Source organism: Siniperca chuatsi, linkage group LG3 (genome assembly GCF_020085105.1).
Source record: "Siniperca chuatsi isolate FFG_IHB_CAS linkage group LG3, ASM2008510v1, whole genome shotgun sequence".
In the NCBI taxonomy this organism is placed as follows: domain Eukaryota; kingdom Metazoa; phylum Chordata; class Actinopteri; order Centrarchiformes; family Sinipercidae; genus Siniperca; species Siniperca chuatsi.
The window spans coordinates 10,094,757-10,112,485 of NC_058044.1; the positions used below are offsets into that span (position 1 = coordinate 10,094,757).

Consider the following 17,729-nt stretch of genomic DNA (forward strand, 5'->3'; position numbering starts at 1 on the left):
GTGACCCCTGTCACATTCCACATAGTCATTTGATCCATTGTTAGTACTAAAATATTTATTAGTGCAGCTTTAAGGTCAGTACACCGAGCTGATAATGAGCTGACAGACAGCAGTAAAGTCTGTTTACACTGCGCTCACGCCCACCAGGTAAAGACTATAATTTTCTGATGTTAAACTGAAGTTATTGTACTTGGCCCCAAACACACATTATCTAAAGATGTAGTTGCTCTAGATGACATCGCCCTGGCCTCCAGCACCACCTTAAGGACCCTCTGACTTATCTTTGATCAGGATTTATCCTTTAACTCCCACATGAAACAAACTTCAAGGACTGCTTTCTTTCACCTACGTAACATTGCAAAAATCAAGCACATCCTGTCTCAAAATGACGCCGAAAAACTAGACCATGCATTTGTTACTTCTAGGCTGGATTATTGCAATGACTCTGTAAATAATACTATGAAGAGTACGGTCTAGACCTGCTCTATAGGAAAAGTGCAATGAGATCACTTCTGTTATGAATTGGTGCTATATAAATAAAATTGAAGTGAATTTATACAAAGATCATACTCCAAATATCTGGCAATCTTTTTTTGACTCATAGTGGTCTAAGTGATACAGCTACAATGTGTGACAGATTGTATTGAGAATTTAATTAATAAAGCATGATCATTCATGTAGCATATAAACTGAAAATATAGAATATGATAAAATGCTCAGTTATGTGCTTGTTTTAATTTTGGCTGTATCATTTCTTTAGGTCAAGGAATAATCGCGGTTACTGGACACTGTGCACCAAATTGAATATTTTATTATTATTATTATTATTATTTTATCATTTATATTCTTTTAAACACTGGCTTATTTCTGTGACTGAGTGTCTTAAGACATCTGAAGGTTGAACTGAACTTCACCTAAAGTAATAATCTGTAATTGACACCAAGGGGCATCCCACAAAGGTACATTTGTAAAAAAAAAAAAAAAAAGAAAAGGAATCTGGCATGTAGCTTCAAGTTCAAAATAATGTTTATTTAGAGATAATAATACTTTAATAATTTATAGACTCAGTAGACAGAAACCGGCCTTATAATCAGACCAGAACTAGGAGACGCCAGGTCTCAAGTGGAGGTCAAGGCTGACACAGAAACTGATTCATTACCACAGGGGTAAAATGTGCTGAATGAAGAACCTTATCTTAGTGTGGATTTGATTAGTATTGTTTCTACTATGAATGCTGTTCATTCTGTTGCCTTTGGCATGTGTGGAATCTTCACGCCATGTTAATAAATCACCAAGTAAAATGAACTGAGACCTGCGGATCAATTCTAACAAAGAGACTTAACACAGAGAGACAGAGTGTGGATGGTACAGTTAAAAAACAAAAATGCAGTTATGAGTGTATTCTGATGGAAACGTTTCACAAAACAAACATTTTAAGGACAGATAATCTTTTATTTTGAGTGTGAAAGTTCATTATTAACCTTGAAAACAGTAAATTTAACAAAAGTAGCACAAGGTCCACTTTGTTTTAAACATTTATTTATTCAAGGGAATTTCACTGACAGCTGTGACAAATGATTTATTTTACACACAGTTACACACATTCACACCTGCCAGCACTGTAGGTGCCCAGCACACCCACAGTGCTTGTTACTGAGCAGCGCCACTGGAGCAGTTGGGGGTGAAGTGCCTTGCTCAAAGGCATCTCAGTGGTGGTAATGAGGGAGTGGCAAAAGCTGCTCTTTCACTTCCCCACCCAGGTATCCTGCTGGTCTGGTGATCAAACCACCTATCCGGTCACAGCCCCAGTTATCTAATCTTTAGGCCACCATTGCTCCACATTACAAGTTTATTTTTCCAGAGCTATCAATTGCATTTCATGGTCTTCATATCACATGATCAAAGTTCCAACCCCATCTGGTGGTGAAGATTGTGAGATGCAGTTGAAAGCTCCCGAAAAAATGTCAATACATTTTCTGGATCCTTTGCCCTCACAAATGAAGCTTTAAAAATTAAATCTACCTAAGGATGTAACTGTAACTTGTAACTTGTATGTACATAATAGTTCTGTTTATTTCGACCTATCTTTGTTCAGCTTGTTGTCCTTGTTTTTTGCTTTTTTTTTTTAACTGTGTATTTATTGAACTTTTTTTAAAACAAAACAGTTACACAACTTTTACATACAATATGAATACATGAAACAAAAAGAATAAATAAACATTGGGAAAACAAAAAAAAAAAGATTCCTGACAGCAGTTTGGTAAATGCACCACATATCGGTAGTTTACCTGCATGGTTTAAACATTGATGTATTAGTATATGTTAAAACTATTTCCTTCGAGCAAATATGTTTCAATAAGTGCCCACTTCTGTCAAAAAAAGTCAGATTTTACCTGCAAGTCTGCAGTCATTTTTTCAAATATATATACCTGTTTCAGTCTTTGTGTCCACTCTGTCACAGATGGTCGTGCACCTTCATCCAATTCACAGTGATTATCTTCCTAGCTACCATTAATAATATATGCAATACAAATAAGTGGGATTTATTAAACTGATCTGAGGGGAAACCATCAAGCAAACAGAAAACTGGGAGCATTGGTATATCTCTTCTTAAAATTTTACTAATTTCCCTTTTAATCCCCTGCCAATACAATAGTACTTTGGGACATTCCCAGAATATATGCACATAGTCCCCCACCATTCCACATTCTCTCCAGCACTGTGATAAAGGCGATGTACTGGCAAATTTGGCAACCACCAGTGGGGCTCTGAAGAATCTCATTTTCATTTTCCAATCAAATTCCTTCCACATTTGACTACTTATACCCTTATGACAGCCAGCATATATATTTATCCACATCTCATCCTCTATCACAGTATTTAACTCTAATTCCGTTTTTTTGCTTTTTGATGACACATACTTGGCCAATAATGCTGATTCTGATTCTAACTAAATCATAAGTCTTAGGCATGTGCTTTAATTTTTGTGTATGTATACTTGTATTTGTATATGTGTATTTTATGCTATATGTGAAGCACTTTGTAACTGTGTGTTTTAAAAAGTGTTATATAAACAAAAATTATTATTGTCATTGTAAAATAAGATAATAATACCGTAATCAGACATTTACATGGCAGTTGATGTGGTCAAATCTGGTTAAGATTATATTTATAGTGCGCATATAAACACGCAAGTTATAAATGAAGATAGCAACCCTCTTTTAAATACCTTGTTCTACTTTTACATTATTTGTTATCATTTACACAGGTGTAAAATATTTCAAACGTTATGCAACAATACAGATTAAATTTTAAATTGTCCACAAGAGTCCACAAAACAAGCACACCCAAACACAAACTGGCTGTTTTGAGATAGCAGGTGTAGGTCATAGTGCATCGTCACTTTCTGTGTCTGTAGTGTTGCAACTGTTGAAGTAAGAGCCAGAGAAAACAGCGCTAACAGCGTGCTGAGTGAGACAAAGAGACAAAATTACACTCCATCCCCGAACCTGCTGCTAAAGGAGGTGCACCATTCACCTCCACAGATTGTGCCGGGATAGGCACGCTGGCGTGCACAGGAAACAGGAGTCAAAGGTCAAAATGAGATTCCTTTAGTTCCTTTTTGACATCCAGGGGAAGATAAGTGAATTTTGTTCCGTTGTCCACAAGTGAATGTTTGTTTTTCCTTGTAAGGGCCACAATCATCACACATGAGCCGTTTTCACCAGCTGTTTCTGTAGCAGGAAAGAATGATGACTGCACTCAAGTTTCTTCCCGGTCAAACAGAATTAAGAGAAAAGATCTTGATCATAGGAACAAGTCTGATAGTAATTTTGTCTCCAGTGTGCAACTGAATATCCTGTGAGCTGATGAGCATCCCAGTGTCCTATCTTCGCTGACTGAAATGAAATGAAATAAAGATGGGAGTTCTTGCCTGTCTTGTCTTCTACTGAATTTTCTACATAGACCACTGCCTCACAATTGCTTGTCCCCTTTTTAGTGACCCATAAATACTCTATTTAAACACACAGGCAGACAGATAGACATGTAGACACATAGAATAAATCACCAGCTACCCGGATCACTCTGACCTATGAACCCTGCGCACACACAGCCACTGACCTCACCCTGCACGTATGTATAATCGATACCTTTTGGGATTGTCTATCTTTGCTTCTAATTAAAACATATTTCCAAAGTCCACCCTGAATACATGAATAAAACATGCATGTTGTGTTAAAAATCTATAACAAAGGGCCAACTGACACATTTAAAACATGTCATTTTCTTTGGGGATACACGATCAAATGAAGGTCAACATGCAAAGAAATGTTGTGTTGTCCCATGCCCTCTTTCTGGGAGTGTCAATGGGTGCTCAGTGTCAGAAAGCAAAGAACAACAAAATAAAATGAAACATAAACAAAATGCAAAGAGTTTTATACATGTGTGTTACATAATGTATGAAAGCAAGTGCAGATAGGTTACAGTGCAGTGCAGTGATGAGTCACATAGCCACAACCTAAAATACAAAAGACAGGGGAGGACACAGAGCAATTATTTACACACTCTTATTCTAACTGACACAGACAAGTACCAACATGAACAATCAGGTGCTTAAGCAGACAGGTGCTGCTTATACTTAGAAACACCAACATGAACAAACAGGTGCACAAAAACTGAGAAAACAGGACACATTAAAGTTATGCAACGGGCAGAAACCAGAAATGGTACTGACTAACCATTCTGTAACCATAGGCAGTGAAGAGTCACTCAAATTCATGCAAATTGTGCAAACCTAAGGAAGTGAGTGAATATGCATGGAATTTACAACTGCACTTAATGCTCTATATACAGGACTGTATATTGCTCTATACTGGCACAATAGCGACACCCTGGACTATGGTCATATTTGGCAACTGCACTGCTACACTTAAAGGGACAAAAAATATATCGCCCATTGTGATGTCTGCATTGTTTAAATATAATGGGACCATATGGCACTCGGCTTGTGGTGCTCAAAGCGCCAAAAAATTACATTTGAAAAACTCATCAGCAACGTCTCTTTCCAGAAATCATGACCCGGTTACTCAAGATAATCCACAGATTTGTTGTGAGCAGTTTCATGTAGGGACTATTTTCTTAGTCTTAGATAGTTCCTACATGAAACTGCTCACAAGGTCATTTTTGATTTTGGGGTGAACTGTCCCTTTAAGATGATGTTAGTTCCAGTAAACAAACATGTGCTGTCTTGTTCTTGTAGATCATGGTGGATTGAGAGACACATGCAACAATTTAAACGCCAGTGTACTTTACATCCAGTACACCATAGATCAGAATAGGCAGTTCTGAAGGGTCTTGAGTTAAATGGCTTATCCTGTAGGAGACAACTCTAACACTGGTAATATATATATATATATATATATATATAAACTTTGTCCTTCACCCCCCGCGGGTGGTCTCGTCCTTCGAGCTCGGGTCCTCTACCAGAGGCCTGGGAGCTTGAGGGTTCTGCGCAGTATCTTTGCTGTTCCCAGTACTGCGCTCTTCTGGACCGAGATGTCTGGTGTTCTTCCAGGGATCTGCTGTAGCCACTCCTCCAGTTTGGGGGTCACTGCCCCGAGTGCTCCGATGACCACGGGCACCACTGTTGCCTTCACCTTCCAGGCCTTCTCCAGCTCTTCTCTTAGCCCTTGGTACTTCTCTAGTTTCTCATGTTCCTTTTTCCTGATGTTGCCATCGCTTGGTATCGCCACATCAACCACAACGGCTTTCCTCTGTTGTTTGTCAACCACCACGATGTCAGGCTGGTTCGCCATTACCATTCTGTCAGTCTGGATCTGGAAGTCCCACAGGATCTTGGCTCGGTCATTCTCTACCACCTTTGGAGGTGTTTCCCACTTTGACCTCGGGGTTTCCAGTCCATACTCAGTGCAGATGTTCCTGTACACTATGCCAGCTACTTGGTTATGGCGCTCCATGTATGCTTTTCCTGCCAGCATCTTACACCCTGCAGTTATGTGCTGGATTGTCTCAGGGGCCTCTTTGCACAGCCTACACCTTGGGTCTTGTCTGGTGCGGTAGATCTGGGCCTCTATTGCTCTGGTGCTCAGGGCCTGCTCCTGTGCAGCCATGATGAGTGCCTCTGTGCTGTCCTTCAATCCAGCCCGCTCTAGCCATTGGTAGGACTTCTTGATATCAGCCACTTCAGTTATGTTCGGTGGTACATCCCATGTAGGGGTTTGTCCTCCCATGATGGTCCTTCCTCCAGCACGTCTTCCTCTGTTCCCCATTGCCTGAGACATTCCCTGAGCACGTCATCTGTTGGGGCCTTATCTTGGATGTACTTGTGGATCTTGGATGTTTCATCCTGGATAGTGGCTCTCACACTCACTAGTCCACGGCCGCCTTCCTTACGGCTAGCGTACAGTCTCAGGGTGCTGGATTTGGGATGGAACCCTCCATGCATGGTGAGGAGCTTTCGCGTCTTAACGTCTGTGGTCTGTATCTCCTCCTTTGGCCACCTTATTATTCCTGCAGGGTATCTGATCACTGGCAGGGCGTAGCTGTTTATTGCCTGGGCTTTGTTCTTGCCATTGAGCTGACTTCTTAGGACTTGCCTTACTCGTTGAAGGTATTTGGCCGTTGCCGTCTTCCTTGTTACCTCTTCGAGGTTGCCATTTGCCTGTGGTATTCCAAGGTACTTGTAACCATCCTCAATGTCTGCTATTGTTCCTTCTGGGAGTGAGACCCCTTCTGTGTGGACTACCTTCCCTCTCTTTGTCACCATTCGACTGCACTTCTCAAGCCCGAATGACATCCCAATGTCAGAGCTGTAGATCCTGGTGGTGTGGATCAGTGAGTCGATGTCCCGCTCGCTCTTAGCATATAGCTTGATGTCATCCATGTAGAGGAGGTGACTGATGGTGGCCCCGTTCCTGAGTCGGTATCCATAGCCAGTCTTGTTGATTATTTGGCTGAGGGGGTTCAGACCTATGCAGAACAGCAGTGGGGACACTGGATACTTGTGCAAGTGGCTTACCATTGGCCTCAAGGGTGGTTTTCCACAGCCTCATCGAGTTCGCAATGAAGTCCCTTAGAGTCCTGTTGATGTTGTACATCTCTAAGCATTCAGTGATCCATGTGTGCGGCATTGAGTCATATGCTTTCTTGTAATCAATCCAGGCAGTGCACAGGTTGGTGTGTCGGGCTCTGCAGTCTTGGGTGACTGTTCTGTCAACCAGGAGTTGGTGTTTGGCTCCTCTGGTTCCTCTGCCAATGCCCTTCTGTGCTTTGCTCATGTATTGATCCATGTGTCCACTTATCTTAGCCGCAATGATGCCTGACATGAGCTTCCATGTTGTGGAGAGACAGGTTATTGGCCGATAGTTGGATGGGACTGTACCCTTTGCGGGATCCTTCAGGATCAGGATTGTGCGCCCTTCGGTAAGCCATTCAGGGTGCGTCCCATCTCTTAGCAGCTGGTTCATTTGTGCTGCTAGGCGCTCGTGGAGTGCAGTGAGCTTCTTTAGCCAGTAGGTGTGGATCCTGTCAGGGCCCGGTGCTGTCCAGTTCTTCATACCTGAGACTCTTTCTTGGATGTCTGCCGCTGTGATGGTGACTGGATTCTGTTCAGGGAGCTTGCTGTGGTCCTTTCTCAGGGCTGCCAGCCACTGTGCATCGCTGTTATGCTTCGTACCCAATCTCTGGTTGGGGAGCTGCTGGATGCTCCCCTCTGACCTGTAGTCCTGGCTCCCCCTTGCCGTAGCATTTGTGTTGTACCTCGTCAATCTCAAGTTGTGATAGCAGTTGCCGCTTGTGGATGTTGGAACACTGAGCTACTAGTTGCTTCGCCATAAGCCTCGATTGTGGGTTTCGAAGTAACCATTCACCCCACATCCTGTGCATGTAACCCCTCTGACTAGGGTTACTGGAGTAGTAGCATTCCAACAGAGCCTTGTTATCGCATCTCGCCCATTTCCGTCTTGTTCCAGTAGCCCATTTGTCGTCTCGATGCCCTGGTTCCCCAACACCTGACGCAGACCTTGTTTGGCCGGGCGACGTCTGAGCCGGCATGTCAATCATTTCATCGTCACTCATCATCATGAGGTAGGCAGCAGCGTGAAGGGTCTTGCCTAAGGACCCACACTGGATGATGGGTCATTGCTCATTGCACCCCGAGGGGGATTCGAACCCTTGTTCCCCCGTGAGTGTCCCGTGGCCTATCAAATCGAGCTATCCAGCCTTTCCGCACTGGATGATGGTCATTGCTCAATGCGTCCCGAGGGGATTCGAACCCGTGTCCCCCGTGTGAAAGTCCTGAGACTTACCAATTGAGCTATCCAGCCGCATAATATATATATATATATATATATATATATATATATATATATATATATATATATATATATATATATATATATATATATATATATATATATATATATATATATATATATATATATATATATATATATATATATATATATATATATATATATATATATATATATATATATATAACAGTAATCCCAGTGTTGCCAACTATCTTTAAAACAGTATGTAACTGCCTTTTAGATGTATATATATATATATATATATATATATATATATATATATATATATATATATATATATATATATATACATATATACATCTAAAAGGCAGTTACATACTGTTTTAAAGATAGTTGGCAACACTGGGATTACTGCAGAGATACAAAAAGTTGTAATAAAAAGCTTTACTTTTCTCTTTGACCGATGCAGCAGTTGATGAGACCTAAAATCTCTCCCTTTTACTTTTCTCCAAAGAAAAAACACTGACATCGTCTTTGTGGAAGTGAAAGCCCCTTTTATACACAGTCTCAGGATAAAACAAACGGTTAAGTTAGCCTACTGCATGCTATTTAGCTCCATATCTTTATTCTAGAACAATTGGTTATGATTCTAAAAAAGACAAAAAACAACCCCACAAATCCAATTGTCTTATATGGTAAAAGCCCAAAATATTCGCACATTTTTATTTTTGCATAGACATACATTTGCATGTTGTATCTTCTTACATTATACATACACACCATACATCACAGAACATCCTAGAATACCTGTTTTTCCTCCATGTTGGAGGTGCAACTGCCTTATATGAGAACAAAAGTATTACATAACTTTCTTTATATTGTTAGAAGTTACATAAGAACATTAATACCCTGTGTTGCCAATGTATTTCCAGTTAGATTTCACTGGGGTGTTTTTCCAGTTAGGCTGTGGGTACATGCAGCCACATTAGGGGCATAAGAAAGTACACAAAAATTCACTGAAGCTTTCAGTCCATTTGCTGTTGTACATGCTGTCAGGTAAATTAGATCTTTCCCTGAACAATATCTGGTACACTAATAATAATAAACAGAACAGTCACGTTATTGGCCTGACTGATTAACATGTGATCTATGCAGTGTACAGCATTGCAGTTGGCAATAAGATGGACATGTATTGTTTTCATTATCTTTAACGTGCGACTTCAAAAGTCCAGTATTAAACTCATTAAGCAAACCATTGTTGATAGGGAGTGATTACTACGTCACACTTTCTTTCTAGAAAGAACGTGATTTGAGCACAGTGATCTCACTTTTAGCGGTGTGTGATTGAACTTAAATCTGATTTTTTAAAAGAGGCTATATCTCTTTCTAGGATGTAACTACATAGCTAAATGTGTAGCAAGTAACATCTAGCGTTTAAATCACTGTGATATTTCTAATGAGGCCGGTTAAATATGTACACCACCGGTTATTTGATCTGAGCCCACCCCCCTGTCTGCCGGTAAGTGGTATGACCGGCAGCATAAAGTACACGCTCTGTAACTTCAACTGACAGCAGCAGAAAACCGGGAGAGCGCACAGTGACAAGATATCGTTAAACTTGCGGAGTCACGCAGAAACATTGCAAAAATGGAGTGGACCCCGATGGAGATCAATCCCGAGGTGGGGGGAAATAACCGTGTTTTCTTATCTTTTTAAACACCATAACATTTTCACAGTCAACAAACTCACCTGTGGTCTCTGTTTATGTCGTTTCAGATGCTCAACATGGTGAGTAGCAAACGTTAGACGCTGAGGAATGGCGACATACTGGTAACGTTAACCGTTTGATTCAGCTGTCAGGTAAATTTTACAGTAGCTAGCTAGTTATGAGGGCAGTTAAACCGTTACTAAGACGACTAAAACGCCACCATGACACAACTAAGGCGTCAATACTAAGGTTATAGGGATATTGTCAACTGTCTAGGTTAAAAAAAAAAGTGGTTGGTAAGTTTATGTTAAAAGGAGATGCGACAACAAACAGAAGAAGCGTTGATCTCCTCATTTTAATTAGCGGCAGCATCATTCCCAGCGCTGCCCCCAGTGTCTGGGCTAAAGGGTGTGGTCGCACTGGACCAACACAACGCAGCATCTTTGAACACCCTCAGAAGGGATCGTGTGTGTGTGTGTGTGTGTGTGTGTGTGTGTATATATATCTGTGAAACCTCAAGTGCTTTACATCCATTTAAGTCGTCGTGTTTTTGTTTATTTTCCTGGCTGTGTGTTTCAGATGATGAGCAAGCTAGGCGTGGGTGAAAGCTGGCGCTTTGTTGATGTGGTGGGGCTGGAGGGGGAGCAACTCTCCTCCGTACCCAAAACATGCTGTGCCTTGATGCTGCTCTTCCCACTGACACAACAGGTAACAATTGGGTGGTGGAGACTACTTCCTGGAAGGGAAGGAGGGAGTGGAGGGTGGGGTGAGTCATTGATACAGGCTGTCTGGAGTGGGGTGACACTGAGGTGCAGGGAGGGCATGGATGGAGAGGGAGCAAGAGCTGTAATGTTATGTGATGCGTAGAATAGGGTGAGACTGGGATGGCAGAGAGGAAATGAATCAGCAGATGCTTACACTTTTACCCCCCCTCAGTATGAAGTCTAATTAACCTGTCAAGCCTAAGTATGAAGTATAATTAACCTGTCAAGCCGGGTTTGCTTGTATTGTGATCCTGGGAGCCAGACCACATCCCGAGGGCCAACAGCCGAAATATACTTGGGCTATGCAATTAATTTCATTAACGATTTTTTATTTTTTTTAATTCCAATTAATTATCAATTGGTCTACAAAATGTCAGAAAATTGTTAAAAAATGCCCATCACAGTTTCCCAGAGTTCAAGATGATGTCTTCAAATGCCTTGTTTTGTCTGATCATCAGTTCAAAACCCAAAAATATTTAATTCACAATTATATAAAATAGAGAAAAGCAGAAAATCCTTGCATTGCAGAAGCTGTAACTAGACAATTTTTTTTTGCTTTATAAATGACACAAGTAATAGATGCAGTTTCCAATTGTGACCTTAATCCATGTGCACATTTCAAGTGGCATAACTGGCAGCACCCTGTGTTCTCATGGGCAGATGGTAATGACCATGCTCTGTGTCTGTCTGTCTGGGTGTACGGCAGCATGAGTCTTTCAGAAAGCAGCAGGCAGACAAGGTTGCAGGAGGCTCTGAGGTTTATTTCCTGAAGCAGACAGCACACAATTCCTGTGGCACCATCGCCCTACTGCATGCTGTGGCTAACAACAAAAGCAAACCAACATTTGGTGAGTGCAGATCAAATAAGCACTGGCACCATAATAAGAACGAAACAATACAGTTACTAATACTGATGTTACAAAATATTTATTTGGAGAACGAGCATAACGCTGTTGGTCAGTGTCAATGACTCAGCAGTTACTTTTCAACGAGCCGAGATATCTTGCTTTCATAATTCAAATTACAACCCAGACATTACTTTAATGTAGTTTTTGTTGAAGGGAAAACGGCAAACTTTCACCACTCTTCGTTAAACCTGGAAATGAAATAGAAAACCCTTTAAATTTGTGATGTAAAATCCAGGGGCTGCAGTGACATGGGCACATGTCCTGACCTGACATGGGCACAACTCGTAATGAAATTTTCTCTCCAGAATTAAGTTTAAAATCAAATCACACATACAGGGGTTAGTTCTTCAGTTTATTGCTTTAAAAATAAGCAGTATGTTCAAAAGTATTTGCTGAATGGTCCTGGAGCAGCGAAATAAAATAAAAATTAAAGTTTTTTTAAAATTACTCCATGATGAGTGATGATAGTTATTTGGTGTGGTGGCAGGTTGTGATTTGGGATATTTTATTGTGAATGAATGGCATATTTATTTCTAATTAACTTGATGCTGCTTTTGGTCTTTTCAGATAATGGCTCTGTCCTGAAGAAGTTTCTAGATGAGACTGCAAACATGTCTGCTGATGATCGTGCCAAACATCTGGAGAAGAACCAGGTAAGATAAACATACACACTGTCGAAGCTGCTATGTGTTCTTCTGTTAATTGAATTTAAAAGAATGGAGATTTAACTGTTATATAAATTGTGAATCTGGTCAGCAGAGACTAAAGTATCTTTGGAGATTTTATTGCCTATAAGGTAATGATCGGAGGCAGTTAACGAGGCATCTTCACAACCAAACCTTTACTTTTTTTTTTCTTTTGTTTGTGTATATGGTTACTGTCTTCTATGTAAAAATGTTGAATAACCTGTACTTCAAAATTAATGACTAATGAACAAAAAATACTATGTATTTTTAAAAAAAGAAAAAAAACTGAGATAAACCTAAAGCCGGTGTAGTCCCTCATTCGTCCAGGAGTGTTCTATCTTGTCCAATTGAGAATGACTTCCGGATGGGAGCCGAAACGTCTTGATTCTGAAAACCGTGTCCAGATGACTACGACTGAAACCTTTTCTACGATAAACCTAAAGCAAACACCTACACTTTATAGAATTTGTTTGTAGTGCATGTTTTGTTTTACCCACTTGGGGGCGCCAGACACTGCAAAATCTTTGGCACGCTTAATGGCACTTGGACAGCTGCTTTAAAAATTCTTGAATATTGTTACAGAATGTACTATTAAGAATGTGTTACTAAGTCTGAAAAACATCAAACTTCTGCTTTTTTTCTAAGATACACTTTTTTGATTAGCAGTTTATCTATTAGAAACATCTCTGCATGTTTATTTTAATGAGTATAATCTGTTTTTTGCATTATTTAACTAACATGTTCTGAATTTGTCTTCTCCAGGCAATCCGTGAGGCTCACAATGAGGTTGCAATGCAGGGCCAGTGTAGGGTAAGATACTTAACCACAATATCAACAACTAATGGCTAGCATCCTACACCCCTTTCAGGGAGCAGATGCACATATGATGCAGGTTTACTCAACACTTCGACCAGCGATGGACTCCTTCATATGAGACAACTGTCATACTCCTTGTCACTGTTAGAGACTCTAATCTGCAGTGTATTTCCATACACTAAACTGATAAACCTGAGAATTACATTAAATAATTACCAGTAAAAAATAACTCCTCCTCCCCTTGGTGAGTCGGTTAAATAACGTTTAAATATCAGTATCATTGAAATAATTTCTGTTCCTGGTCGCCAGTTCACCAAAGCCGGGCAACCTCTGACCCACGTCCAACCCTGGTCGAGAGGAGGGTTATGAAGGTTGATCCGTTCAGATAGAACCCCGCTGTCACTGTGTGCTTGTCTTTTCTGAAACCTTTTTTGTATCCCAATATTTATTTACTCTTATTAATTCCTCATATCTCAACTTTCACAGCCGGAAGCCGACAAAGTCAACTTCCACTTTATTGCCTTTGTCAATGTAAATGGACAGCTTTATGAATTTGGTAAGATTGTCAACTCATTTTGTAGATTCCTGTTTGTGTTTTCATGTTGTGGATTCCTGACCATCTTAACTGTTTTTAAGATGGGAAAATGAATGGACCAGTGAAGCACGGAGCTACCAAAGATGAGTCATTCATAACGGTACGTAATAATAATAATAATAATAATAATAATAATAAAACTTTAATTTATAGTGCACTTATCAAAACAAAGTACAAAGTGCTTCACAACAAGAGAAATTAAATAAAATAAAGTACAGTGAATGATGAAATAAAATACACAAAAGCAATAAAAACATCCAGCCCAGGTAAGATCAGGATATGCTTTCAGATAAAAATGCGTTTTGAGACGAGACTTAAACGAAGACACTGACTCAGACAACCTAATTTCTTCGGGCAAGTTGTTCCAGAGCCTCGGGGCCCTGATAGAAAAAGCTCTGTCCCCCTTAGTTTTCATCCCAGACTCAGGAACAGACAGGAGACCCCTGCCCAAAGATCTCAAACTACATGAAAGTTCATAAGGGATTACAAGGTCTAAAATATAATCTGGAGCCAGGCCATGAAGAGCCTTAAAATTAATCAATAAGATCTTAAAATCAATCCTAAAACCAACAGGGAGCCAATGTAAAGAGGCTAAAACAGGTGTGATGTGGTCATACTTCTTGGTCCTGGTTAACAGCCTAGCAGCTGAGTTCTGTACAGTCTGCAGTCGTGTCAAAGTTTTTTGATTAAGACCAGTGAACAGGCTGTTACAATAATCGAGGCGTGAGGAGATAAAAGCATGTACAACAGTTTCTGTATCAGTAAGATTTAAAATAGATCGTGTTTTTGCAATGTTTCTGAGGTGATAGAAACATGATTGGACAAGCTTAGTGATATGTTGCTCAAAATATAAATTGCCATCAAACAGGACACCAAGATTTCTTGCAACAGGCTTGATACGTTGTGACAGGTTACCAGTAGATGGCAGTATTTGTTTAGTGATGTGTTGGGGCCCAATAACAAGGATTTCATTTTTCTTTGAGTTGAGCTGAAGAAAATTTATCGACATCCAATTTTTTATGTCAGACAGACAGTCCTGCAGAGAACTCAGCGTACTAAGGTCAGTGGGCTTGACAGGGAGGTACAACTGTGTGTCATCCTCATAGCAATGAAAAGAAATACCATGTCTGCGGATTACATCACCCAAGGGAAGCATGTATAAGGAGAATAGTATTGGTCCCAGAATTGAACCTTGAAGAATATGGTCATTCTTCAACATTATGTCAATTCTGGATTTGCTGAAATATAATTGTGAGCCAAGTTCCTTTTTCTGCACATGGCCGGTGATGAGTCATGGTATTAAACTGGAATAGGGAGCGGCTGTTCCTGAGTATCTTGAATCAATCAATAAACATTAAACTAATGCACACTCTTAAATTCTTAATGTAATCCTTATTCTTAATGTAAGGATTGCTGGAATTTAATCAATCTTGTTTGATGCCAGTTATGTTTCACCTTGCTGTTGAACTGCCACTCCTCAAGCCATGTACGTCAGGTCTGTTTGTTAAATGTTAGATAAATAACGTAAGTTGTCTAGGAAAGCATAATGAAGATGACTGATACAACTGGAAAACCAAGAGTGCTTTTAGTCCTAATTTGCTTATGTGCTACAGAAGTCATTGAGGTCATGTCTGTGCTCAACTCGGAGGCTTTTAAATTGTTGCGGCAAACTACCACAAGAGGGTTGTTGTGGTGATTTTATTGGATCTCAGTTAAAGGCAGAAAAACTACTGAAAGTAGAGACACCTGCATTCACAATTCTACTGGAAAGTATGGGTGGGAAATATTGGCAAAATAAAACTCTAATCAATTATTCATGGCTTTAACCAAATACTGCTATCTATCGCGTGTGTGTGTGTGTAAGGCATAAGAATAAACTTGAGACAGCATACTAAACCAACCAAACAGATGCCTGTGAGGAGAGCAGCAGCAGCAGAAAAGCAGACAGACACTGCGGCCAGGCTTAAATAGCCTGGGAACACACCGGGGCCTCAGGTGTTCCAGGTTACACTAACGATCCACCTGCGGAGAGGCAGGGGAATCACAGCAAAACAGAGATGGCACAGCAGGGGTCATCACAAGAGGCATTCATTTTACTAAGCTGGAATGCCCTAATAAGATAATTTTTTAAAAAATATCCTTAAACATCTGAAACATTTTAAACTATATGACAATAACTAAATTTCATGACATCAAGCCTCATATTACAGTATTAATATATTAGTGATATTGCCCAGCCCTACTGAGGAGTATAAAAAATATTATCAGTAAAATGTACTTAAATATATTTTTGTTTTTAAATCCTCCATCTTTAGGACAGTCTTTCCTTCGTGGCTAGTAACTTCAAGAAGTCAGAAGTGTAGTTTTTAAAAAGTGCAAATTTCAGTTTTTCATTTGAAAAGTGCAGTATTGCTAGTTTATGTACATTCGAGCAAAAGTAACTTAATAACATGAGTAAAATTACATCACAATTAACCAAGAGTAAACAAATCTCCTTTTTTCGTTTTCCCTTTTCATACATGCCCAGGATGCAGCCAAGGTGTGCCGTGGATTTATGGAAAGAGAGCAAGGCGAGGTCCGTTTCTCTGCAGTCGCTCTTTGTCACAGTTAGATATTTCGGTAGGACACACAATCAAATTGTCAACCAGAATGTCCTGGAGCATTCACGTGGCAAACACAATCAGCAGGCACCCATAACGACCTGCGTGAACACATACATCTGCAGACACTATGCACTATAAAGCACATAATGTTACCACATACTGTACTCATCTCATGAACAAAGCATTCTTTAGCACATGTACACACAAACACACCATCAAAACCTTTTTGTTCTGCTAACACTGATACAACCCTTTCATGTGATTTCATTTAGCAGTGAAAATTGTAAAACATGAGCTCAGATCTCACCACTGCTTGTTTGCATGTGTGTATTTGTCTTTTTATTTTATTTTTTTGCAACTTTTTTTTTTTTTTTGTACTTTTGTACATTGGTGCGTCTGTGTTAAACCCAAAAGACTGATGCTTAAATACCTTTTGTGCCAATAAAGAAGAGTGAGAAGGAAACGGCAGAAGACTTGTTTGGAGAAACATTTTGCCTGTTTTCTCTGAATGCCTTCACTTGCTGTGTGGTTGAGTTTATAAGGATCTGACATTCCTCAGAACAGGCCAAATGTATCCGTAGGAATAATTTAACCATTGTTCGGAGCACGCACACAACTTCTTGAGTGGTGTTCTTGGGTGTCACTCTGACATTTCTCTGAAAAGTGGAGGTTTTCTTTGAGAAGTCTCAATTTCAAATGCAAAATGATAGTGGTGGATTACAGTCATTTTCTTTGTTTACTTTACCTGTTTTCAGAAATTGAACAATTGCATTATGTTTGTGCTTTTCAGTTGAAAATACAAAAAGGCTCAAGTAGTCAAAGTTGCACACTAATAATATATTTAACAGAAAATACAAAACTTCCAAACACGATAGGGACTATGAAAATAAAGTGCTACTCTATGTTGGGTTGTTGTCGTGCAGGGTGATAGTACTGTATGTGTAGGCTGTGCACCAATTGTTTACCTTTCTGCACTTTCCAAATACTTTGTTGCTGTAGTTCTACTGGTGATGCAGCTGTGGGAATTCAATAAAGCAACCATTAAACGTCTATGTGTCTCCTGGTGTGTTTGTATTGATAAGTAGAGGAAAAATGGGAGTCCTGCTTGTGCGCCTGCTAATCTGCGACAGCTACTGTATCAGTGTTTTTGTTTTTTAATACGATACCTCAAAATACTATTCTTCTAATGTGGTGGTCTAGTCATTTGACTGCCTATATACCTTTTCTAAAGCCGCAGTTATTCATTGATTAGTCAATCGATTTAAAAAATTGACAATTGTTTTTCAAGCTAAAATGAATTATACATATACATTTATGTTCTGGACCTGGTCAGACAAAACGAGCAAATTGACGCC

General features: G+C 39.9%; 1 protein-coding gene across 1 annotated transcript; it reads left to right on the forward strand.

Annotated features, from left to right (window-relative positions):
- The first annotated feature begins 9,827 nt into the window (after window positions 1–9,827).
- Window positions 9,828–17,424, forward strand: uchl1 (ubiquitin carboxyl-terminal esterase L1 (ubiquitin thiolesterase)). Its single transcript, XM_044190654.1, has 9 exons — window positions 9,828–9,974; window positions 10,071–10,082; window positions 10,582–10,710; window positions 11,473–11,614; window positions 12,242–12,327; window positions 13,123–13,170; window positions 13,663–13,732; window positions 13,813–13,871; window positions 16,299–17,424. The coding sequence occupies exons 1-9, from the start codon at window positions 9,942–9,944 to the stop codon at window positions 16,380–16,382; spliced, it is 663 nt and encodes a 220-aa protein (XP_044046589.1). The 5' UTR covers window positions 9,828–9,941; the 3' UTR covers window positions 16,383–17,424.
- The last annotated feature ends 305 nt before the right edge of the window (window positions 17,425–17,729 follow it).